General features: G+C 40.1%; 1 protein-coding gene across 1 annotated transcript in view; it reads left to right on the top strand.

Moving 5' to 3' along the window:
* The window catches only part of ddah1 (dimethylarginine dimethylaminohydrolase 1), a 120,588-nt gene that overhangs the window by 79,179 nt on the left and 15,017 nt on the right, over positions 1–26,392 (top strand). The window contains exons 3-5 of the mRNA XM_034081890.2: positions 940–1,013; positions 6,944–7,063; positions 11,767–11,910. Of these exons, the coding sequence (XP_033937781.1) occupies positions 940–1,013; positions 6,944–7,063; positions 11,767–11,910 (338 nt within the window). The remainder of the gene's footprint in view (positions 1–939; positions 1,014–6,943; positions 7,064–11,766; positions 11,911–26,392) is intronic.

The raw sequence follows: 26,392 nt of genomic DNA, 5'->3' as shown, positions 1-26,392 counted from the left end.
TGGAGACCATGTTGAAGGCAAACAAAAAGAGGAAATAACAGGTCAAATCAAGCAAATCCCCCTCTCAGATTCCACAGCAACCAGAAGAACATAAATACTGGCTGGTGATTTGATTAATCAGCTTTGTGATGGAATACAAAATGCACAGTGCATTTCCTTAGCTGTGGATGAGTCCACTGACACCACTGACAATGCTCAGTTGCTGGTGTTTGTGAGTTTTTATGATGAGGCAAAGGGGGAGTTTGTTGAAGATGTGTTGGGCCTGACGAACCTCAGTGGACACAAGGGGGCAAGACATTTATAAAGCAATAATGGGAATGCTGAATGAAAGAGGGTGCAGCTGCCTTTATTCATAACTGTGCAGCTCTTACACTGCGACTCTGAGGGGTCAAGCACAGACACAATAACAATGAAAACTGCTGCATACAGATTATTTTTTGTTTTTGCAACCTCGTGTTAAGAATCTTGTTGCAATTGTTTAAAAGTTTGAATGACCGTAATAAACTGACCTTTGTCTTATTGAAAAAAATAGTTTGAACCTTTACGATTTGTATTTGAGTACCCCTGGTCTAGATGTTAAATGTCACCTATTATGCAAAATCCACTTTTTCATGTATTTTATAAATAAATATGTGTCCCCTCTGTGTAAAGAGATTCTGAAAGTTTCAGGAAAAAAATGTAAACTCTCTTTTTGTCCTGATCCATTTATATGAAATCCTGTCTGAAAATGAGCAGATCAGATTTTGGCCACTTTATGATGTCATAATGGGTTTTTTTGGCGTGTGTAACCATTAGCCAATAACCAATCAAGGTAACCCCGGCCCACCTTATCACCTGAATCTCCTCCTAGAGCACCATTGTGGGTTCTTAAATGAATGTGAGTTGAATATAATTGGTAGTTACTTACACAACTTCTGTGGCGTCTTTTTCTTTCTTCAGGTCAAGAGTTCTTTGTGGGCCTTTCTAAGCGGACCAATCAGAAAGGAGCAGAGATCCTAGCAGATTGCTTTAAGGTGAGTTGTAATGGTGTATTTGTGTGAAAAAGGTCTGGATCACAATTAATACTTCGTAAAAGTAACTGAACCTTGCTGAGAATGACTGCAGTAATTGTGTATTCAAGCCAAGCACAGCATAAATAAAGAACATAAGTCCTTAAGATATCTTTAATGGATTTAAATGGTCTTAACTTGCATTAAGTGATATTTATAACCACTTTGGGGCAGCACTACTAACAGTAAAACAACACTCATAATATAACGCCTCATAAAGTTAAAATGGCGAACATTTTGCCTATTTACACATCTGGAGATACATTGTATCATTATTATTTAATTGGAGTTTGGAATTATGCTATCGCTATATTTAGTTTTCCACCTAATCCTGAGGGCAATATCTAACTCTTTAGTAGCTAAATACTATTTTATTGTCTTTCTGCCGTCTTTAGCGTATAATGGGTTTTTAAAGTTTTTTTGTTGAAAAAATGTGCCTGCTGAAAATGACACAGAACGCTGAGTCAACCACAATAGTTTTTGGTTGGTTACACCAATACAATGAGCTGAAAAACTTTGTTATGTATTATAAATACAGAAATGTATTGAATGTGTTGTTCTGGGCACTAAATGTAAAATAGTGAATACAATTCTTGCCATGAATATCCTTTCTTTACAATATACAACCATCACTCTACCTTCTGTAGCCTCTTAAATGCACAAGCGTGCTGCGAGCAATCAGACATCCGAAACACGAAACTTAGAGATAAAATGGTTATCAATCATAAAAGCTTCATGATAGGAAGATAACAGCATCATCTCTCAATTTATCTTGCTTTATTCATCCTCTTCTACCCACTGTACTCTCAAATCCCATTTACTCCTTCATCCATCTCTGCCGCACTGCGGCCTCCATTTCTTCCAACTTCCACTTTGTGTCAAGGCTACACTGTCTAGGTCAGGGGTCTGCAACCTTTTTGACCAAAAGAGCCATTTTTCCACCAATTGTTTTTGTCTGGAGCTGCAAAACATATTTGATAGCTTATAAAGTTGTATTTATTGTTATCATAGACAAAAACTACAGTTTTTTTGCATTTATTATTTATTACATTATAGAAAACTGTTTCCTCTAATAAGAAACAAAGAACTCTTATAAGGAGAATTCAAATACACAGGCCTACTTTAAAATAAATCAACACCGCACTTGGAGTCCTCTGCACATTTGAAGAAAATTAATATAATTAAAATGGGCCCACTTTGAAATAAATAAAACATATAGCTGCACCCTAAAAAGAGTTAACTGATTGAATTATGACTGAAGATCGTCAGCTGTCTTCCTCTTCCGTGTTTTCCCTCCAATACATAAAGGCTGAGGCACCTTTAACAACTTCTCTCCACATATCAAACATACCGGTAAGCCAGCATCGTTTGCTGTGAAAGCATATAACTGCCCACGCACGATACTTTTATTTTCTTTGATTTATCCATAGTTCCCTCATCGAGCCGGGGGTCAGGTTATTCGCCTATAAGTAAAGGTGCTGGCGCGGGACCGTAGCGGGATGCGACGCATATTTTAGTTGATATAATTAAAACCGTTTTGTTTTTTATTTATGTGTCACAGTTAGGGTTGGGAACCGAAACTCGGTTCCAGATGAGAACCGATAAGAAAATGCCGGGTCCCCATACAAAATACACAATTTCGGTTCTCCTTAACGGTTCCTAAATGCGGTAGACCCTGTATTCCACCGGGTCTGTCTGCACCGCGGTGACCCGGTGGAATACAGCCAGGGTAAGGGAGGACTGGCCATCTGTGTGTTCTGGAGAATCACAGAACGGCCGGTCGTCAGCAGGCCGTTGACGGCCGGCTTGGTACGCTGACGGCCGGCACCGCCCTTCAACGGCATCATGTAAGTTGCGGCGACAGAGGTCCACAGTTTCCCCGCAGTGAGGCTCCCCCGCCCTCCCGTAGACAGTTCACGAGCTCAGTCACTTCATAACACCAAAGATGGATCGCGGTAAACGCTCTAAAGTGATGCTCCACTACACTAAAAAATAAAAAGACAAGGCACAGTGTAATGCCTGTTAATAGCTTGCCACAGGCATAGCTCAGTTAAAATAAAGCACAGCTATTGTGCAATACATTTGTATTGCATGTATATTTTTTATTTGTAAAAATGTCAGTTAAAGCTTAAAAAAATAAAGATATTTTTGTTATCTAAACGTTTGACCTCTTTCTTTTACATATTTGGAATCAAAATGGGGAATCGATAAGAACCGGAATCGATAAGCAGAACCAGAATTGGAATCGGAATAGATACATTTCAAACGATACCCATCCCTAGTCACAGTATCACCTCAAAATACAAGATACGAAACATTTTCAACCGTGCAACAAGATATAAATAGTCCTACAAATATTTTTATTTTATTTCCTTCTTATTTTTGTGTAAGCTCAAAGGAGCCAGAGCAGAGGGTTTAAAGAGCTGCATGCGGCTCGAGAGCCGCGGGTTGCCGACCCCTGGTCTATGAAGAGATTATATTCTCTTCATATAAACCAAAACTCTTTCTAAGAGATCAAGTTACCCCTTCTTAACATCCTACTGGCTGATATATATTTATATATAATGTATTTGATGACCAAAAAATGCAAAGTTCCTCTGCATTTTTTGGGAAGAGAAACAAGATTTTTCAATTAAACTATTTATCCCTTATTTTTTCTTCAATTAAACTATAGATTTGTGACTTATTTAAAGATCTTTGTCTAAGTCGGAACAAGTAAGGTGTGTGCTGAGTGCCACAGAGAGTGGTTTTGGCCTTCCATTGGATTTGTTGATGATAAAATAAATCGATCACCAACCTTTTTTTAAGTACACAACAGTATATAAGCCTGGTCTGTGTCTCTTTTCAACCTTTGTTGTTGTTGTTGTTGTTTTATATTTTAAATGGTTTCAATATTTTTCGTTTTTCGACTACTCTCTCAGTAATTACAATGCGCTGTGGCCTCGTTTTCCGCAACTGAGCTCAACAATCAACACTCCCACATGACACACATCCAAAAGAAATATAGCGCAGAATATCCCAAACACCACTGAAACAACACAGATTCAGGCAAACTGGGAGAACGTGTACTTAGTCATGCAGCCTACAAACAGGGCCGCAGTGTGGGTCACCTACCCAGACTGATTCTATCTGTCTTGTTTACTGTTATTGCAATGTGAAGAGATTTCATACTGCAGACTTTATGCACTTGGATTTGCTCTGAGAGACTGAATCAAAAGAGAAAAGCGGGCTGACTCAGAAGTTCAGAGGTGGGTCATGGCATTAAGAGTTCAACACATTACGGTAACCTGCAAGGCCCGATGGCTGTGCTTCCTTCTTCCCATCTGTGTCTGATTTGAATTCCTCATGATGGATTCCTCCGTGTTTTCTTTTATCTTTGATAAGACAGAGCTTAATGATGCGTCTCCGGCAAATGACACTAGGAAAAATCACTTGAGCGTCCATTATTGTTTTTTCCGTTTTTTATCAGATTGATACCTGCTATCAATGTTGTTTTTTCCTTTCATTATCAAATTAAGCATCACTTTGTTGCCAGGTTTGTTTAGCACTCAACAACTGCATACAGATGTCAAAGCTCTTTTCTCTACGGTCCTTACAGAGGTCAGATCAGGCGGTGCTATAGAATTGAATGAGTTTGTTCGTGAAGAAGTAATACAGAGGCCAAACTATTTATTTTCACCTGCAGATGTGTTGACTCCTAACTTGAACCAATAGGATTCAGACATAAACTCTGCCGAGTAAAGCCCAGTCTGTTCTGCTCCTGGGTTTTTCAGTAAGGTCTTTTCAGGTCACCATATCCAGTAAATCCGCCTGTTAGTGCAGATCAAAAGCAACTCTGTCTCTTCCCTAAGGATTTATCTTGATAAGGAGAAAAAGCATTACTCATATTTCTAAATGTGCACTGCAAGAACATTTCCTGTTCATGGATAAGGAATGGAGGAAGTTCAGATTACTCAATTCCCAATTGTCCTTTTGTTTCTTCAAAACAAGTGCCAGGAAAGAATTCAGGAAAACATCCAGAATGGAGTAATTTAAGTTTCTTCCGATTATCTGCCAAATGCTGTTCTGTTCACTCACGATAACTATTTCATTGAATCATAACGCTTTAATTGAGCTAATGATGCAGCACAAACACTGGCCCTGAAGAGTGTTAACATAAACTTTAATGGAACATGTTACAAAAAAGTGTAACTATGGAAAATGTACACACTACTTTTGTGTTATGAAGCTAAGAGCTAAATTAACAATTGTAAAACATATTATGTGCTTAAGTAAACACATGGATGTCAGTTCTTAGATGCAAATCAAAATGTTATATGCTTATATAAAAGTATCCACGTAAAATCAGGGAGGAAGGTCATGGAAAAATAAGCCTGAAGTCATATCCTATCATCATTCAAATTGCAGCTCAGTATTACTTCAAGGTTTACAAATCTCTGTACGACTCAACTCTGTCTTTTGCGATTTAACAAAAGGGTTCATGTTATTTCTAACTGTGGGTCCATGTATCAAAAGCTCAATTTGAAAGTAGTACATTTACGCAAAAGAAAGTCAGCTATATGTTACAATATATGTTGTTTCTGTTTAGTACACTAACATAATACTAAATATCCCAATGACCCTAGGTTTTAACTATTGCAAGCAACTGATATTTTAATGAAGGGGTCTGCCAAAATCATCTATAAAAGGCTAAAGATAAATTATATAATGAAGGCGCTTTAAAAGTACTGTATATATGATCCTTTGCTGCACTAATATGCACCATATATCAATCCATACGGATGCAGTTTTAGACCTCCTTTGAGGGATGGGGTCCTGCTTGAACCCTTAAAAGTCTGCCTTTGTTTTAACAGCTTTGGTCCTTTAGCATGAGATATTTTAATATTTATAACTTTCCTCATTGGTTTGAGCTCAGGAAAAATGCCGCAATAAATGTTGTAATGTTGTTTGCTCATCTTGCCAGGCTACTGTTAATTACTGTAAGTGTGTCAAAACCTATCATTCAGAAATATAATCCATGCAGTCATGATAAGGCAGGCTAGCTACAATTATGAGTGTTTTACTCTTTGTAAACCAAAAAGTTATTTGGAATCTAAAACTTTGATTGTTGAGTCACAAACATGTATTATAATGTGTGAGTTACTTATCCAGAGCCAGTTGTATTACCTAACAAAGCAATGTTCTGCTGTGTTTTAATGGTAAGTTTGTTCACAAACTCTGGACTATACCTTTAGGATTTGAAACAAGTGTTCAGGGCCCTTTAAGATTTTAGGAAGTCTGTGTCATTTTATATTCCCTTGTCATTGTTTTGTAACCTCTCCATATTTGGTACACAACATCCGGCAGCCAAAGAAAGCTTCTCCAATCAGGCTTCTACAAGTTTCTCTGTAATATACCTGTGAGCCCTGGGCTCAACAACATCATCTCCCAGACACTCCTGCTGTTTCCGCCCCTGAACTGCCCAATACTTGTTTTTAAAGGCCACTTTAGACAGAGTGCTCTTTGAATCTTTTATAAAAAACATAGCATCCCATAATTTCACCTACACCGACTGAATTTGCAGCGCTTTGTTGTGGTCCAACAGGATTTTGAAGCATTGACACTGACAAAGGAGGAAATACACTTAACTTATAATCCCTGTACAATCCAACCCTTGCTTTTATATTTTTATAAACTCAAGTAGGGAGTTATCTAGATATAATTATAAATTATGTTATCACATGATCTTAATTTTTGACACCACAAACCCAAAGTATTTTAAATTGATTCCAGCTCTACAGTTTGACCATACTGTAGATATAGGTGTTTTTAATTACAATATATGTGTATTATCTGGGTCTGTCCTATCTTCATATTCAGTCTTTGCTTCACCTAATTGGATTGTGTTGTTGCAGGACTATGCTGTGTCGACCGTGCCTGTGCTAGAAGGGCTTCACCTGAAAAGCTTCTGCAGCATGGGAGGACCAGGCCTTATCCTCATTGGCTCCAGTGAACACGCACAGAAGACCCTCAAAGTATGGAGTTGGTGTTTGTATGAGTTGTATGTGCAGTAAAAGCATCATCCCATTGCTGTGCTTCCCCCAGCTGTAGTCATAGAAACCACTGAATCAATGTAATGGCATTGTTTTATAACTATGACGCACATTGCAGCTGATTTTTTTTTTCGTTGACTCTTGGCTTGAAGCTGTTGGTATTAACGGCTCCATCCTTTTTTTTCTCCTGCTCTGCAAAGTATACAGCAAGAATAACACTACAAGACAGGACATCACACGTGTTGATTCAGAGCAGACTCCCTTACTTACTACTCGATGGCTGTTTCCCACTGCAAGCACATTGAGACCACCTGTCACCTTAATCCTTCCTCATTAATTCATATTCTCAGTTAATCGGAGGGGATCGCTACAGGCGCTCTCACTCTAGCTCTAACTACAAAGATATTGTCCTTGCATTTAACAGCTTGAGCTCGTTATCGCATAAAAGGCTTTCTGAATCGATTGCTACAAAAGTCCTCGTAAAATAAACCAGGGAATGCTAAAGGACTAAAGGACCCTTAAGGAGACACAAATAGGATAATAAGGTTCAGTCCATTCCATCAACACATAGGACTGTATGTGAACTTTATACGGCACATAGGGGTAAATGCAGGTGAATATGTACATCAATGTTGTGTTTACACAGCAATGACACACGGGTAATATGTTTGATTTCAAAAGTAATGCCACACACACACACACACACACACACACACACACACACACACACACACACACACACACACACACACACACACACACACACACACACACACACACACACACACACACACACACACACACACACACACACACACACACACACACACACACACACACACACACACTTGGCCTTTAAAGGTCCTTGCTGGCAGGACCTTTCATTTGCCTCCTAGTGTGATATCTCCCCCTACTGGCCCAACTCCACGGAAGCCATTTGGTGTATGTCAGAAGGGGCAATTGAAACCAGACCATCTGACAGCACATCCCAACATACTTTATAGAGCAGCACATGGTCAGACTTGCTGGTTTTGTATGCATGTTTACATTGCAGAAGTGTACACAAGACGTCAAGAATGTATGCATTACCACATGTTCTCATACATTCTATATCCCAGCATCGACTCATTAAAATTCCTGCCTGTTTGATCACACCAGAGATTAGCTGCCGGGGCGAGGAGGGGCCGTCAGCGAGACTAAATGACAGACTCCTCGCTTTCTAATTACAGCTTACGTCACCCTCTCTTGGAGTAATTAGCTCCTGTTTTAAAGGACCTTTAACGACCGTGGATGTGTAATTAGGTAATGTTCTCGTTGTTAGGGTGTGGGGTGAAATCTCATGAATGCTGTTTTAATTAATTCAAAGTGCTTGTGTTGGATGTAAATGCAGCTCTTATGGCAATGAGGTTGTATACCCTTGGACTAAGACAATGTGAACCAATTAAAGCTGGAGCCTGACTAATTTAAACAGTCTTTAGGGAGCTAGAATGTTGCTGCTATAAAATATTCAGTTAAGAAAAGAGACCATGACCTGTTGGCAGAGTGAGGTCTGTATATGTATATCTCACTGACATCTGGTTAATAAGGCTGTTCATTTTCACTCTGTTCAGCAGTTTGGCTTTGTCTCTATCCGGGATGTGTGCTCAGAATGTGTATAAGTGTACGCCATGTGTAGTCTCCAGTCTGTGTTTAGCTCTCCCATGGATGGGAATACACGTTGACCGGATGGATTTCATCATCCATGCCGCTGTCACTGCCAAACTTCACTCATGAAGTCATCATCCCAAAATACTGCCTCCTGTCAGAGGCTGCAGCACCCACTCCCTGTTCCCTCTCACACCTCCCTCCCTATAGCAGAGGCCAGATCTAGTTTACCAGAGAGCCCTTCATTCACTCAGCCCTTGTTTGATTCATGAGGTCATTCTTCTTGCCTGGTCAGGGCTTTGTCTTCACATCAAGGACTTTTTATTTAAAACACAACAAGATGACAACCCTGTGAAGGTTGTATTCAGAATGGTGATATTTGATAAACACATTGATGCGTTATCTAGTACTTTATGCTGTTGATTATTTAGATATAGGTCTCGGAATTGTGGCTTTAGTTCTTCCAGGGACTTAACAAGTGATTGACTTAACCCTGAAGGAATGGCAATCTAATCTATAGTTTTGAGATATTTAGTTAATTGCTGGATTACTGACTAGAGGACATTGTCTTTCCTAGTGTCACACCGGTATCGTGGCTAAGAAAAAAGGATGAGCTAGGCAGCCTGTTTCATATCAGGAAAAGGACCATATATGGCATCTGAGAACTGGCTTTCCTCACTGATGATGTTATTGAGTTTGGGAGTCAGCCTCGTAGTCCAACAGTATCGAAAGTAGTGAAATAAACATTTATCTTACATCAACAGTAACCATTTGTATGTCCCCTCCAGTAGTTGGAAGTGGCCTCAAGTATGATGTGTCATGCTGTTGTTGTTCATCACTGAAAAAAGTATTGTAAAACTTTTAAAGGCTTCCTGGGAAGGATAACCACAATGAGAATTATAAATATTCATATTAGGCGACAAAATACAGATTATCTTGATGACCACTGTGAGCCGCATCAGGCCCAGAAAATGTGTCAATGTATTTGTTAACTGGGGAGATTGCCCAGAGGGGATTTAATTACCTTCCAGTAAATATTTTTGTCTCAGCAGTTCTGACTGAGCACATTCTGCTGCCCAGTTACCACTCTGTGTATTAACTGGACCCCGGCAACAGCCCAGATGTAGGTTGATGCTGATTGGCTGAAGCTTTATGTCTGGTCGATGGCCAGGGTGATGGTGTACTGTAGAAGTCTTGGTTGTCCATTTTCACCACACATTTGAGACATAATAATAATGACAGAGTGACGATTGATGTTAGCAAAACATCTGGAAATCTTACCGTAGCGAAGATAATCCTACCCTTAATTGTGTATTTTTGGGCCTGAGATAAAAATTAAAATAAAACATCTTCAGTATTAATAATACATGAGATAGTTATCTGGCCTTATATAGAACAGTAATACCCTTAGGCATTGATGCCAGGAGAACAAACTGTTCCATCCTTCAAGTGAATATCTCAAGATTTATTTGCATTTCATGAATCAGAACATTAAAAAAACCACAATGAGCTGTAGGACATATTCCTTAAACCTATAGTTGTTTTGGGTGGGGAATAAGATGTGTTTGGGACTCTGAGTGAAGCAGGAACTGAGATATTTGGTAGAGTCAACGCTTATTCTCTTATTCTCTGAGAGACAATGTTAGCGGTCACACACATGGACATTGTTTTCACTGAGGGCTGCTGCACACACCCACAAGTGACCTGGGAATGTGTCTGGTCAGATTACACATACACATACGTACAGTAGGCTCACACAGCATGTACTCAGAAATGGCCATAGCAGCTTGTAGGAAGAACATTTGATTTACCGTTAATTTTATTTATTCATCAAAGAAACGTATGTCTAATCTGCTAGGACATACTGGTGTGCTGTTAAAGTTTTGCTTTTGAGTACTTTGCAAGCACTTCCCAGAGAACGCTCATTTAAAAACAGGTTCAGTCGAACGCTTTCCTTGTGTTTCTTTTTAATGGTGGGATATAGTGATCAATCATCATACTAACCACAAGATTGGCCTTTTATTTATTCCAACCAAGAACTGTTGCTGCTGCCAGAAACATAAAATGTGTTACTTCCTGCGTGCCAAATAGATTTTTCATGAAAGCCCAGCAGAGTACTTGAAACAGCCCATTTGCTCCTGGGTTGAATCAGTCAGATCTATTTATTTGACAATAACTCAGTTTTTAGTGTCCAAGGACTGTGAGTGTGTTCAGGTAATTATGCAAATAATATAATGCAACGTAATTCAGAGTTCTTTCTTTATCACACAGGAAAAGCCCTTCAGTGGGAAGTGAAAATAAATTATCTTTAGCAACAGAGCCCATTGTGCTCACCAACCTCACTGTTTCCCCCACCCTGTGTGTGGATTTTATGAGAAAAATCTAATCCACATTATGTCCTTTTTTTCAACATTTCAACAGTGATTTTTTGTTGTTCTTTTAATCATGACTAAAAAGATTCAACTCCTCTTGCCAATGATTTAAAAACTAAAGATACAAGCAGGAAGAGGCGTGTTAGAAAAGCACAGTGGAGTCTACACTATATCTGGTGAAAAAATCTACCTTCTCAAAATACCTTTCCTGAATGTTGACGCTTTTGGATTTTTTTTTTCTTCCATTCCACCTCCCCTCCCCTTTTTGTCTCTGAGGTATCCGTCTGCAGATGTTCTGCTCATAAACATTAAGAGGCACCTGCCTCTCCTCTGGTCATAACATCCTCACCCGCCGACTTCCACTTGGCAACATGGGCGTCTTCTCTGCCTCTCTTCCCCCACCTCCTGTCCTACCTTCAACCCCTTCAGATTACATAAATAACATGACATCTGCTGAGAAAGAATGTCTGTCTGCTCCTGCGTTATCCATTAAGGCAGAAAGACGCTGTGCTGCTTTTGGTATTGGGCCTTGCTTCAGAATGAAAATACCTGATAGTTTGAATAACGTAATGTTTTCTGTCTGAGTCTGGAAGTCATGTGCACTGCAAACTGCCTGTTGTTTGTTTACCTAAAGGCTATTTCCTTTGTGTGTCTTATCTTTGTGTGTAGATCATGCAGCAAATGAGTGACCATCGCTACGACAAACTGACGTTGCCTGATGACCTCGCTGCCAACTGCCTCTACATGAACCTACCCAATAAGGGACATGTGCTGCTTCACCCCACTGCAGAGGAGTTTCCAGAGAGTGTCACGGTAATCCTCAATTCATTTCACTTCCACAGTGACTCACACACAATCACACTCTCCTTTACAATCCTGAGGTTACACCTTGGGAGAAAGGACAGCCAGACTGGTTTAGTGGCTTACATTTAAAGAGCACTTGCCTTTGTTGCTCTCCATCCTGTCCAGACCTCTGAGATAAACAAAGCCTGCAGAATCTACAGTATGTGGTAATTTTACACAGACTGCTGCAGGTCAGCCACAGCCAGCACTGCGTGTTATAACAAAAGGAACTTACAGTTTGTATGTGAAGTGACCTTTTGTGGACTTGACACAGTACATAAACTGGGAGCCAGAAACTTTGGGTGTCTTTTTCCTCACAACTTTTACAGTTAGTAGATTTAAAAACAATCACTGAATCTCAACATAAAGTCTTTAAGACATGCTTTTAGCCCCACAGCTTTACTGTTTTGGCTCACCACTGTCATACGTGTAATTTCCAGGCACAGCAGGCAAGTAAAGTTACTTGCTGTCAGACAGAACATTGTCTTTTTTCACCTATGGTGGCCAAGTTGGTACTTTTTCAGGAACTCATTATGTAATTTCAAATAAATATTGATGTGTTAGTCCGACCACTTTCCAGTCCTTATAGCATGTGCCCTTTGTTAAACTGTTAAGTACTGTATGCTGGTTTAATGTACCTAGCTACATTTATCTCAGTGTCTCATTTCCTGAACACAAGACCCTTTCTGAAATGTCTTTCTGACATACTGTCTTTCTTCAGTTTTTTAAAACCACAAGATGTGCATTTACTGTAACACATGACACATTGGCTTCCACAGTAGTTCATGAATGACATGTTATTGTCTCACTTTGCCTGTTGGTTTGGCACGGTTCAGCAGTAGCCGTTTCACTGAGGTGCTTTGGGGTCACTCCTCTTCACATCAAGTCAAACGGATTCTCACAGGATCAAACCCAGCACCCTACAATCTGCAGTGACAGTGCTCAGACCTCAAATGTACTCTGTGGTTAAAACCCCTATCCTCCGCTAGATATTTTTAGTGGGAAGAATTCACAAAATGATACGTCTTCAGACCTACTGTACAGTCACAACGAAGGCTCCGTTTTTTCCAGGAAGATTAACTGGGAATTCAACTTGAGCATAATAAAATCTATTTGTGTATATTCTGCTTCCTGCCGAGGAAGCACCTATTTAACGGACCATTTAGAGCAATATTTGAGGAATGTATGTTTGTTCCATGATCCAGTTTCCTTTATAATGTTCAGACCCACCAAGCATTTGCCTAGAACCCATTTGAACCAAACCTGTGTTTAAGGAATTGCTGTTAGAAGAAAGTGGAAAAACATTAATAGCATATAGTTGATAGTTGATTATCATGCCTTGCTTTTCTGCAAATCCAGAGTTTGTACCCGTTTCCCAAGGGAGCTTGTTGCTTCTTCCTCCAATGAGATTAAGCACAATTAACTTTGCAAGACTGCAGGAATTTCAGGTCTATTTTTAGTCTGCTTGTGAAGTTACATAAGAGTTCCCCTTTAACAAAGGCAGGGGGTCATGAGGTAGGATTGGTGGGGGTAAGGGGGTGGAGACGGGGCATCTTTAATGGTTAGAAGTGGCGACGGCCTGAGCTCGGTTTAGAGATAAAGAAACCGTGCAGACAAAAGGCTGGGTGAAATATAGCTGCTCCTACTGTGTGGGACCATGCCACCCGTTGACCCAACATATAAATATCTACTGCAGTAATGAGAACTCTAAAAATGAGAAAAAGAGACACTTTGGAGGTGGAGATGCTATAAACAGCAGGGGGGTTGTTTTGGGGGAATTATGCAAAACTTTCCCTGAGTTGACCCTGTGGTCACGTGGTCTGAAAACTGTTTTTTGGATGGCGGTGTCACTGGGTTCTTCCAAATCTTGATTCCTCAAACTGTTTCTTGTGCACCACTGCTGGTCTGCCAAGCTGGGGCGACCTGTGGCTACCGCAATTTTAACAACCCTCTCAGTCACTTGTCCTTAGTGTCGGAATAACATAGTGTAATGTTTACTCACACATTAGTAATATGCCTCCTCCCCAGCATACCTAGAAATTCACTTGTTCAGATGTGTTCAGTGGTCCTTCTGCCGTATAGCTGACCATTTTTTGGGAAACATTTATATAGATATATTACATATTATTATAAATAGATATAGATATATATATAAAATTAAGCATGAACACCATATTTGTAAGTGGTATAATGTTGTAACAGAGCTGTATGTTGGCACTGTGCCACAGTTTAAGTTACTTGATGAGGGCCCTGGGGCATCGTTTATAAACGGTGCGTACGCTCAAAAAATGGCGTACATCAGTTATGGAGTCAGATTTGGGTCAATATTCTAGCACGCAAAACAAGCTACTCACGAGCGGAAAATGTGCTTTTACACGCGCATGAAATGACCCTCGTGCGCAGATTAAACCCCCGCAAGTGGCTATGTGCTCGCGAGAGAGACAGCCCTCTTGCTCGCGGGAGTGTCAGCCTCACTCGCTCGCGGAGTCTGTCTGCGCGCACGTGAAAAGTTTCTGACACTTTGGGGCGGAGCCACTGGGCTTTGATTGACAGCTGCCAGGAAACCTGGAGTTGCCAGGTTTGATAAATGCCTGAACTACCAAGAGCCGAGGAGTGACAGCAGCAAGATCAGTTGGACGAGATTGAATGGTAAAGTTGTCCATAAAAAACCATTACATTCGTAAAGTGTACAGCTAATATATATATATATATATCAATTAATTTGATATAAAACAATATATTTTTTTCTGTCGAAAACTGCTAGCTACTGTCTGCTGTACGCACCTCTCTTACGAAATGAACTATAAATGAACTATAGTATTACTATAGTATACTATAAGAGTTGTATAGTGTCCTATAGCCAATTGCCGTGGTGCGAGAGTGATCAGTCCAGTTGTAATCAAAGCTCCCTATGCTGATGGTGATACAGTGGCTTCCTCAGCTAAAATGTCTCCGATTAATGCACGCTCTGTTGCAAACAAGGCTCACACTTTAAATGACTTGTTTGTAAGGGAGAATTTGTCCTTCTTATTCCTGACTGTAACGTGGCAACGGAATATGGAATTTGTCCATCTAAATGAACTGTGTCCAGCGGACTGCTCATACTGTACATTGGCACTCCACGTCTGTCGGGCTGCGGTGGTGGTCTTGCAGTTGTCTGGAAGAAGCAGTTCTCTTGCCAATTGGTTAGCTCGGAACCTTTCATTACATTTGAACTACAGGTGACTAAAATTGGTGGGCAAAAGCCATTTTATTGTGTTTTAATTTATCTACCTCCTGGTCCAGCAGGTCAGTTTTTAATTGAGTTCACTGACTTTCTTACTTCTATTATCATGCTGGATGAAGTGTTATTAGTAGGTGATTTTAACCTGCACATTAATGATGCCACAAATTCTGTAGCCACTGAATTTCTTAATATTACTGAATCTTTTAATTTCAAGCAACATGTTTCTGGCGCCACTCACTTGGGTGGTCATACCTTATACCTTGTTTTTTCTCTGGGACTAGATGTTGATCACATCCGTTGTGAGGATCTACTGATCAGTGATCATAAATGTATTTTCTTTAATCTATCTGTAAAAACCGACCCCATGTGCCTCAAAACATCATTACGTCGTTCACGCATTATTACACAGAGTACAGCTGATCAGTTCGCAGCTCACTTTTGCTGTGATAATAACACTAACATGATCGATGTAGAGCTTTTAATACAGTCTTTTAATCAGCATTGCTCCACATTGCTGGACATAGTGGCACCACTAAAGGATAGGACTAGAGCTATCTGCAATACTTCTCCATGGATAACGGATGCTGTCTGCTGCCTGAGGCGGAAATGTCGCAGGACAGAACGACTATGGAAAACCACTGGGCTGGAAGTGCATCGCCTTTATCTCAAAAATCTAAGATTGTCTTTTAATGCATTCGTAAAAGAAGCCCGGACTGCTTACTTTGCTAAGAAGTTAATAACTTCTTCAAAGAAAAATCCCAAGATCCTATTTGACACAATTAATAACATAACATGACCATGTCTTTCGAATAATGACTGTAACAAGTTCCTTATCTTCTTTGTAGATAAGGTAGCATCTATTAGGTCCAGTATTAATCCTGGGATTTCACTGCCCAACTCTAGCCCCTCTCCATCCCATTGTATGCTTGGCTCTTTTGAACCTATCAACTCACAAGACCTGATGGATTGACTACCCTATTTTTAAAAGTGTTATCAACCATTTGCAGTGCTGTATCAACTATTATTAATAATTCCTTGTCTACAGGATGTGTCTCTTCCTATTTTAAGCATGCCACTATTCAGCCCATATTAAAGAAAACTAACTTAGATCCAGCCTTGCCCGTGAACTACAGGCCTATATCTAAACGACCCTTTCTCTCAAAAGTTCTAGAGAAGGTTGTGGCCAAACAACTCACTGCTGCACTGGAGAGGCACAATATTTACGATAAGTTCCAGTCAGGTTTTCGGAAAAAGCACTCCACTGAAACGGCTCTCCTGAGGGTTTCTAACGACATCCTGATGGCTTCTGATGTGGGTGATTGCTCTGTGTTAGTACTTCTTGACCTAAGTTCGGCGTTTGACACTGTAGACATGTGGGTGGGCATATCTGGTATAGCATTAGACTGGTTTGCATCATATCTTGCTGATAGAAGTTTCACCGTCTCGATTGGAGACTTTGTGTCAGATTCCTCTCCACTGTCCTGTGGTGTTCCGCAGGGCTCGGTCTTGGGGCCTCTGTTATTCTCCCTATATTTGCTACCCTTAGGACAGATCATAAATAGTTTTAACATTACATATCACTTATACGCGGACGATATCCAGCTCCACATTTCATTCAAACCTAGTGAGGCTTTTAGGATATCAAGACCCTTAGAATGTCTTAGCGCCATTAAGGACTGGACGGCAGATAACTTCTTACAACTCAATGCTGATAAGACGAAGGTTCTGGTTGTTGCACCAGAAATGATTACGCCCTTGATTCTGAAAAGTCTTGGACCTTATTCCTCTGCTGCCAACTCCAAACTACGCAACTTAGGGGTAATATTTGACCAATCCGCATCGTTTGATACCCATGTTAAGCAACTGACGAGATCATGTTTCTTCCACCTACGAAATATTAGCAAACTGAGATCTGTAGTTTCAACACCCGACCTAGAAATGATTATCCATGCATTTATTTCATCTCACATTGATTACTGCAACGCGTTGTTCTCCTCTCTCAGCTTGTCTGCCCTTGGTCGTCTTCATTCAGTCCAGAATGCAGCTGCAAGACTTCTCTCCCGGTCAAACAAATGGTCCCACATTACCCCGATACTCAGATCCCTTCACTGGCTCCCTGTAGCTTATTAAGTTCAAAATCCTCACTCTCACCCATGGCCGTATCCACCATTGAGGTCACCGAGGTCCGGACCTCGGTAATATTTGTCGAGCTGTGTATACATATTACATTGCATTTAGCTGACGCTTTTATCCAAAGCGACTTACAATAAGTACATTCGACCAGGAAGACACAACCTTGAAGAAAACAGAATCATATAAGTACATCAGGTTGCATAGAGCCAAACATTTCAAGTGCTACTCAACTGGCTATAGAAAACTTGTGAAATAATTGCACTAAACGGGGTTCTTTGTAGTACTTCCATTTACTGACGATGGGGGCGCTGCATAACTACGTAGCCTTGGTTAAAGCAAACAAAAGAAGACGACAATTATCAACAAATCACCGCAGCTCGGACTTGTACCCTTATACATCCATGCTTGAACCGGAGCAGCGAAGGAGTGATGAAGTATCTCCAGACCTGAGTCCAGCGGGCTGCTTGTGTTTCTGCTCCTCACAGAACATCATAGGACCAGCAGATCCTGTGTGAACGCTCTACGTTAGTCAGTGGACGTCCGACAACATGCACACTAACTTATATTGCAGCTATAGGCTATACTTTGGTTTAAATTGCGTGAATAAACTAGCTAGAGAGCTAACGTGAATTAAATTCATCCAATGTCAGAAGGATTACCTTTTAACAAACGTTGTAATGCTTTTCTTTCATTTCAATATGAGTAAAACATTGAAGATATAACATTGTATTGTTTTCTTTTTACACTGACTCAGATATAATGAAAAGACTACGTCAGTCAAAGCTCAGCTTTGGTAAGGAAGAGACAGGGCAGGCAGAGAGAAAGAGAGAGAGAGAGAAAGAGATGGAAGTCAGGGAGGAACTGCAGGTACAGTCACACAAAAGAATGTAAGCCATCTATTTATCTATCTATATATCTATAACAATAGTCTTCATTTACAATAGGCATAATTGTAAAACAACATACATATATTGCAGTTATGATGTCATAATAACATACAATTGTATAAAACACCATTTGCTTACATCTTTGTTCTCTTTTGAGAATCAAACAAAACAGATTTAAAAAAAAAAAATGAAAACAAACAAGTGAAATGAACTAAATTGCTGAATTGCTTTTAATTCACTGGCAGGAGCGACAAGTGAGGAGGAGCAAACAGTGAACAACGAGGGAGAGATTGAACACAGAGAAAGCGTAGAGGACAGAGAGACTAAAGAAGATGGAAGAGAGAGTTATGGAAAGGAGAGAGACATGGAAAATGAATGTTGACAATGTTTTGTGATCATTTTAGCCTCTTCTGCATGTCCAGATCATTAATAGCAATAATCAACTGATTCTTATGTATTACACTTTCAAAAATAATGTATGCTGACATTGTCAGCCCACTGATATGGTTTGAAATCAATATATTATCCAATTTGTGACCCCCCACAGGACTTAAAAAGCACCTAACTAGATCATGAAAATCCCCAAAATCTCGGGGGGTATCCCCCGAACCCCCCTAACATGTTTGGACCTCGGTATTTCAGAAATCCTGGATACGGCCCTGCTCTCACCTACAGAGCTTTGCTCGGTCAGACTCCTGCTTATGTGGCCGACTTAATTCACCCTTATACATCAGCCCGCCCACTCAGGTCTCACAGGCAAAATGTACTGTCCGTCCCACGTACCCACCTTAAGACCCGCGGTGATCGAGCGTTCGCAGCAGTGGCTCCTAAATTATGGAATGCTCTGCCTGCTCATCTACGGTCTGCGGAGTCTGTTGACTCTTTTAAAACTATTTTAAAGACATTCCTGTTTGGTCAGGCGTTTGGGTAACCGGTGTGCTTGATCTTATTCCATTTAATACTATATTTTTATTTTTGTTTGTTTTAAATTTCATTTGTAAGTTTTGTTTTATTCTGTTTTTATTGTGTCTTAAATTATGCTCTGGTGCTTTTATGACTTCTTAACATGTGGGTTCATTGATCATTGTACGCCTCCTATATGGATGTCTTATTGTTTTTGTCAAGCACTTTGTGACTTTGTCTGTGAAAAGCGCTTTATAAATAAACTTTACTCAGGGTTTCCCACACATAGACTATACTTGGGCGGGCCGCCCAGGTATAGTAACGGCCGCCCAAGTATATTTCGCGACCTGTTTAGGTTTTTTGTTAAAGAATTTTTGTTTTGTTTTTGTCCGTGACCACGACGCCATCTGCGATCGATTAACTTGTGGACAATGATCCCTCACTCTACACCTCCTGTACCCAGTCCCGGACTGGCCATCGGGAGGACCGGGGGGTTTCCCGATGGCCTGGCCTGTTAAGTGGCCTGCTTCACACAGGGTGACTGGCTGTCTACATGATGTGGCCTGCCGACATGACCACTGTCATACAGATCATAAATCAAAGCCCTTGATTGGTCTCTGTGTGTCATTCAAGCTCGGTATAACCTCAGGTGAGGCAAAGGACTCTCTGAGTGTTTAGATAGTTAACTTAGTCTAAGTTCTCAGTGGGTCTCAAACAGTTTGGTCACCATTTATGTAAACACATATTTCCATTTGAGAGGGTAGTGATTAGTCAAATATGCATGAATAAATAAATAAAAAGTTAACTAGGTGAAAAAAGGCAAGATACACTTTTAAAATGTGTTGAGAGCTAAAACTAGTCTTTGCTGCTGCCTCCAAAGAGGAGCAGGGGGAGAGGAGGGAGACAGGAGATGCTGATTCAGGAGCACAGACACACTCACAACCAGAGGCACTGGAAGGTATTTTGAGTGAGGGTGCTGAGGTGCTGGACTCCAGTGAACACTATAACGGGCACTATAGAGCACGCACAAAAGCATTCCCCACACACAAACACACAGTACACCCGCGACTGTTACAATGAAGGCTCGATAATCAGCTCACGGGATATAGGCAGGGGTAAAGTGCTATTTTTTACGAGTGGGGAGCGGACCTCACCTCGTCTATGGGGGTCCGGGGGGATGCTCCCCTGGGAAATTTGTTGTTAAATATTGAAGTTAAAAGCAATCAATCTGGTGCACTTTGAGAGCAACATTAAGAGATCTATGGATACATCTCTCAACACCCATATGAAACTTTTTCTTTATGGATATTTTACAAATCACTCCTCTTTCAAACTGTATTCTTGTTTTACTGCCATATAGTATTTCATAACTGTTTTTCTTTTATTCTCTTGTTTTTTTTATAACTATAGTGATCATATGAAGGTGTGCCGCGGAAATAATCTTTTGAATAATTTGTGACCAAACCGTTTGAGACCCACTGAGATAACTTAGACTTAAGTGAACTATCTAAACACTCAGAGAGTCCTTTAGCTCACCTGAGCCTCTCAATCTGGAAGGAGAGCTCTCCTCCAGCTTGTTGTGGAACAAACAGCTCCATATATCCGTTAGTGCAGCTAGCTAACCAGATGCTAACAACACGGTCCCTGCTGCTGGCACCGGTCCCTCTCTCTCTCTCTCCCCCTCTCTCACACACACAAGCACTATTACACACACACACACACACACACACACACACACACACACACACACACACACACACACACACACACACACACACACACACACACACACACACACACACACACACACACACACACAGAGCCGAGCTTGAATGACACAAGCACACTTTTATTTCCATGCAACTCTCTGATTGGTCTGGTGTCCTGCCTCTGTTGCATTCACTGAACACTGGAAATTACAGTGCTGCCGTGCTCTCTAGTTTCATGATGAGGTTCACGTAAAGCACGGTTAATGTATTATATTATTGAGGTAGAATTGTCCGGGGCTACAGAATTGTAGCCAACAATGTGGAATTTATTGGCTACATATATTACACAGATTATGCACAGCGGGAGCAGCAATAACCGTCAAAATAATAATTCAGACAGGGGAGCTCCGCACCCCCTGCCCGCCGCTAGGGGGTGCTGCAGCGCCCTCAGCACCCCCCATGCCCATGCCCATGCTCACAACTATAAATGAACCAAAAATAAATAAATAAACAAATTTCAGTGTTTTTCATATTGGAAATGGGATGTTATTGGTTATGGCCATGATTTTATGATTATTGAAATGTATAGAGTTCTGTTTCATATAGGTGTTCCGATAGATCTAGTCTCTTTATTTCCCCCTCAAAGTGCACCAGATTGATGCATTTAACTCCAACATTTAAAAAAAAAAAAATCTTACCGGGGGAGCATGCCCTCGGACCCCCCTAGAGGATTTGAGTCCACCCCCACTTAAAATCACATTGATAGGTTCCTAAATACATTAACCATTTTGTAAAATAGTAACCCATGTCCATATGTTTATTTGTGGGTAGTAGATTTAAACTATAGGGCTATCAGGGCCCTGCCTGTACCTGTTCGCTCTGCCATCGCGTGAAGGGTCTGCCCATGCACAATATGGTGTACACTCTGGACTTAATTATCTCAAAGGGTCTGAATATCTCTAAGGTTGTGGTGACTGATGTTGCACTCTCTGACCATTCCTGTGTTTTCTTTGAGAGCTCTATTTCTGTTCACAAAAATGTTCAAAAAGAGGTAACCACAAAGCGATATTTAACAGAAAATACTAGGGAAATGTTTACTCAGAATTTTTCTTCCACACTTGCCCCTGCTAACATCTCAGTAAATGAGCTAGTAGATCATTTTAATTAAAACATTTAAAATGTTATAGATGCCATTGCTCCAACTAAGGTAAAGGAAGTGTCTGGCAAGAAAATATCTCCATGGAGAAAGGCCATGACCGTGAAAACAGAAACAAGAGAATGTCGAAAAGCTGAACGCAGGTGGCGAAAAACAAATCTTCAGGTTCACTTTGAAATCTATAAAGAGAGACTTGGCCTTTATAATTTGGAATTGAAAAATGCACGACAATCGTTCTTCTCTGACATCATTACCAAAAACAAAAACAACACACGTGCCTTGTTTGCTACCGTCGACAGACTAACTAACCCCCAGTGTCAGTAGCCTCTGAATTTCTATCCACCAGGGCGTGCAATGATTTTGCCTCCTTTTTCACTGACAAAATTCAGAAAATCAGACAAGCAGTCAGTGCCTCTGCATCAGGAACAGCAAATGTGTTGTCTCTGTGTCCACTTAACATCAATTCAAACATCATGACACAATTCCATCAGATTAATGATAAAAACCTAGAGGACATTATACAACTTCTGAAATCCTCCTCCTGCTACTTCATATAGTAAACAAATCTCTTCACTCCACTCCACAGGCCCTGAAAACTGCAGTCATTAAACCGCTCTTAAAAAAGAATAATCTAGATGCTTCAGTAATGAACAATTACAGGCCCATATCAAACCTGCCATTTTTAGGTAAAATCATTGAAAAGTTGTTTTTCAACAGTTGAGTAATTTCGTGCATTTAAATAATTGTTTCGATGTGTTCCAGTCAGGCTTTCGTCCAAACCACAGCACTGAGACTGCTCTTGTAAAGGTCTTTAATGACATCCACTTAAACACAGACAGTGGCAGAACTTCAGTGTTAGTATTATTAGATCTCAGTGCTGCGTTTGACACTGTTGACCACAGCATATTACTTGACCGACTGGAAAACTGGGTGGGACTTTCGGAAACAGTTCTAAATTGGTTTGAATCCTCCCTAAAGGACAGAAACAACTTTGTTTCTATAGGTAAATACTAGGGCTGTCAGTCGATTAAAAATATTTAATCGCATGATTGTCCATAGTTAATCGCGATTAATTGCAAATTAATCGCACATTTTTTATCTGTTCTAAATGTACCTTAGAGGAATATTTTTCAAGTTTTTAATACTCTTATCAACATATGAGTGGACAAATATACTTTATGCTAATGTTTATTATCATTTGAACAATGACAAATATTCTCATGAATATTAAACACAACAACCTCTGAACATTACAAATATTCGCCTCAATTCAACCTGGAACCTCTCGCATTCAATAATACAATACAAATGGTGTGTGTGTGTGTGTGTGTGTGTGTGTGTGTGTGTGTGTGTGTGTGTGTGTGTGTGTGTGTGTGTGTGTGTGTGTGTGTGTGTGTGTGTGTGTGTGTGTGTGTGTGTGTGTGTGTGTGTGTGTGTGTGTGTGTGTGTGTGTGTGTGTGTGTGTGTGTGTGTGTGTGTGTGTGTGTGTGTGTGTGTGTGTGTGTGTGTGTGTGTGTGTGTGTAACACGTTCTCACTCCCATCCCGTCACATATTGACGGACGGGTCAGGGCCCCTCTCCGTCGCTATATTACGTACAGGGTACCCCTTGCCCGTCAGGCTTCTACGGGCAGGGCGTCCCATAGACCTTCATTGCGGACAGCGGACCCCTTGACCGTCAGGCTTCTACAGGCAGGGCGTCCCATAGACCTTCATAGACCACGTGATCAACAACGATGGCCGACCTTCGTGTTATTCACGGTGGAAAATGCCTATTTTAAGGTTCATTTGGCCATTAAAATGCGTTTTGATGTCATTTCATGCGAGTAATACGTTTTTATTTCTGATTATTTGTGCAGTACATGTGCATGATGTTTAGTTTGCTAGTTATGACGAAGATTACTTCATGAATGTGTACACATTCATCGTTGCTAAGGTGGTTGCTATGGACGCTGCAACAGCTCCCAGACCACGTGATCAACAACAATGGCCGACCTTCGTGTTATTCTCGGTGGAAAATGCCTATTTTAAGGTTCATTTGGTCATTAAAATGCGTTTTGATGTCATTTCATGCGAGTAATGAGTTTTTATTTCTGATTATTTGTGCAGTACATGTACTGTACATGATGTTTAGTTTGCTAGTTATGACGAAGATTACTTCATGAATGTGTACACATGGTTGCTAACGTTTTTTTGGTGGAAATGTGTTTTTTTATAGCAAAGTCACCCTCTGTACTTGGACTTATTGGGAGAATCTAAAGGCAAGAACATCCCAAATATTCATTTAGGTCTTTATTTTAGACCTTTAGTGTTGCCGTCTGTGAGGAAAATACATGGGGCTCAGAGCCTCGTATTTTTAAAATCTTTTTTTCCTTCTAATTTGTTATTCTTTTCAAAATAACACACTGTTATTTACTCACCAATAACACACAATTATCCTTGCTTTTATTTATTGGTTTAATTCCATAATCTCGGGCTTTTTTGGCGTTCGTCAGGAACTGAATTTCAAAATAAAAATAACCGGAAACAGACGTAGGCATTTCGAGCGATTACCCAAGAACCTCAGCTACGCTGATTGGATGTTTTAGCCGCAAAGCATGCTGGGATTTGGTGTTTATATTATATGAAATCCGGAAAACATTTTTAAAAGAATAAAATAATAATTAATTCCGAGTGCTCTTGCTTTTCTCTTTGAAAGTCATCACATAACGGCATTGTAATACAGGGTTTGGCTGCATTACATATTACAGATCTGCCGTAGTTCTTTATTTATAGAGCCCTGATGAGAAGACCTTTGGACCTTCGCCGAAACTGAATACTTGACATGGATCATAAATATATCAACAATTAATAATAATAATTCCTTGCATTTATTATAGCGCTTTTTCCAGTGCTCAAAGCGCTTTACAGATACACATTACACACATATGTTGTATACATGCAATGGTCACTGTGGACAATACCCACAGGAGCAAGTTCAGGTGAAGTGTCTTGCCCAAGGACACACCGGCTTTACAGACGCAGCAGCGGCGGGTTTCACCCCTTGATCTGATGATCATTGCACAGCGTCACACCGTCCATCTTCACGCCTCGAGGTCATCGAGGCACTTTTACAAGTACACATTAGTATTATACATGTACTGTGCTATACTGGACAATACCCACAGGAGCAAATCCGGGTGAAGTGTCTTGCCCAAGGACACAACGGCCTGACGCAGTGACGGCGGGAGCGGGTTTCGAACTGGAGTTCCCCAGCACTCCCCCTTGATCTGATGATCGGATGCACAGACCACTGCGCCACCCGTCCCACATGTAAAAAACATCTTCAATTTCTCTTCACACAATACGTCTCCTTGCAGTATCAACACTAATTCGGCTGACTTTTACATTTGATATAATTCATAGATAGGTTATATTTACACCATAACGGTGCACAGCTGATAGAAAAGGACTTGTAGTTTTTAAAGATATTACTGATTTGAATTTGATTGAATTTTGAATGTAAGACTGTAAATACTGAGTCTGAAATAGTATAGCAATATGCTGTAAAAATTATGTGAAAGCATGAATAAAACTACACATCTTCAGATGTTGTACATACAAGTGTCTGTGTGCACCTTGTGTGCACCGCCTAGTGGTTAAAGCACGTTATTGAATTATTGTTTTTATGTGTTATATTTGATTAAAAAAATATTAAGAGTACATATACTTTCATAGGGGGAAAGTAGAAGGTCTGTGATAGAAATATAGAATATAAAAAAATCAAGAATATACTATAAGTGATCTCTACAATAAAACAGTTTAGTGCAGGATGTACAAAGATATTAGTAGGAGGAGGTGCAAAACAGAAAAACGAATTAACCTTTATTTAAACATTAAATAACAGAGTAAGGTCTTCTTTTAAATAAGAAAAAACGTTGGGGTATCTATCTACAGATAAATATTAAGCCTGACAAAGTACTTAACGTCTAATATATTGCTTTCCTGCAATGTTAACTATGTTGAAGCACTTATTTTAACTAATATTATACATATGGATTATACTCTTATGTATGTAGATAGAATAAGAAATGTGCAGAATATGACAATTTAATGGTGGAGGTACACACATATTGATAGATGTCTTGTAATGCACTGTTGAGGAACCTGTGACCCAAGTTTTTCATTCATTGCATAACTACACCGTAGTTGTGTATATGATATGTCAATAAACCTTTAAAATCTTGAAATCTTGAAAGGGATGTGCAAAATAGCCATAATATATAGTCTTTAATTAACTATTAGTAGAGAATAACGAGTAATTAATATACTTTATTACTCGTTTCCATTAATGTCAATTGCAGATACATGTTTAGTCTTCTCAAACACCAACTATCAAATATCTCTCCTGATTGTTGGCACTTGACAATCACCTTCCCTGAATTTTACTCAGGTTTAACT

This window comes from Pseudochaenichthys georgianus, chromosome 4 (assembly GCF_902827115.2).
Source record: "Pseudochaenichthys georgianus chromosome 4, fPseGeo1.2, whole genome shotgun sequence".
Taxonomy (NCBI): domain Eukaryota; kingdom Metazoa; phylum Chordata; class Actinopteri; order Perciformes; family Channichthyidae; genus Pseudochaenichthys; species Pseudochaenichthys georgianus.
This window is presented reverse-complemented; position numbering and strand designations above follow the sequence as displayed.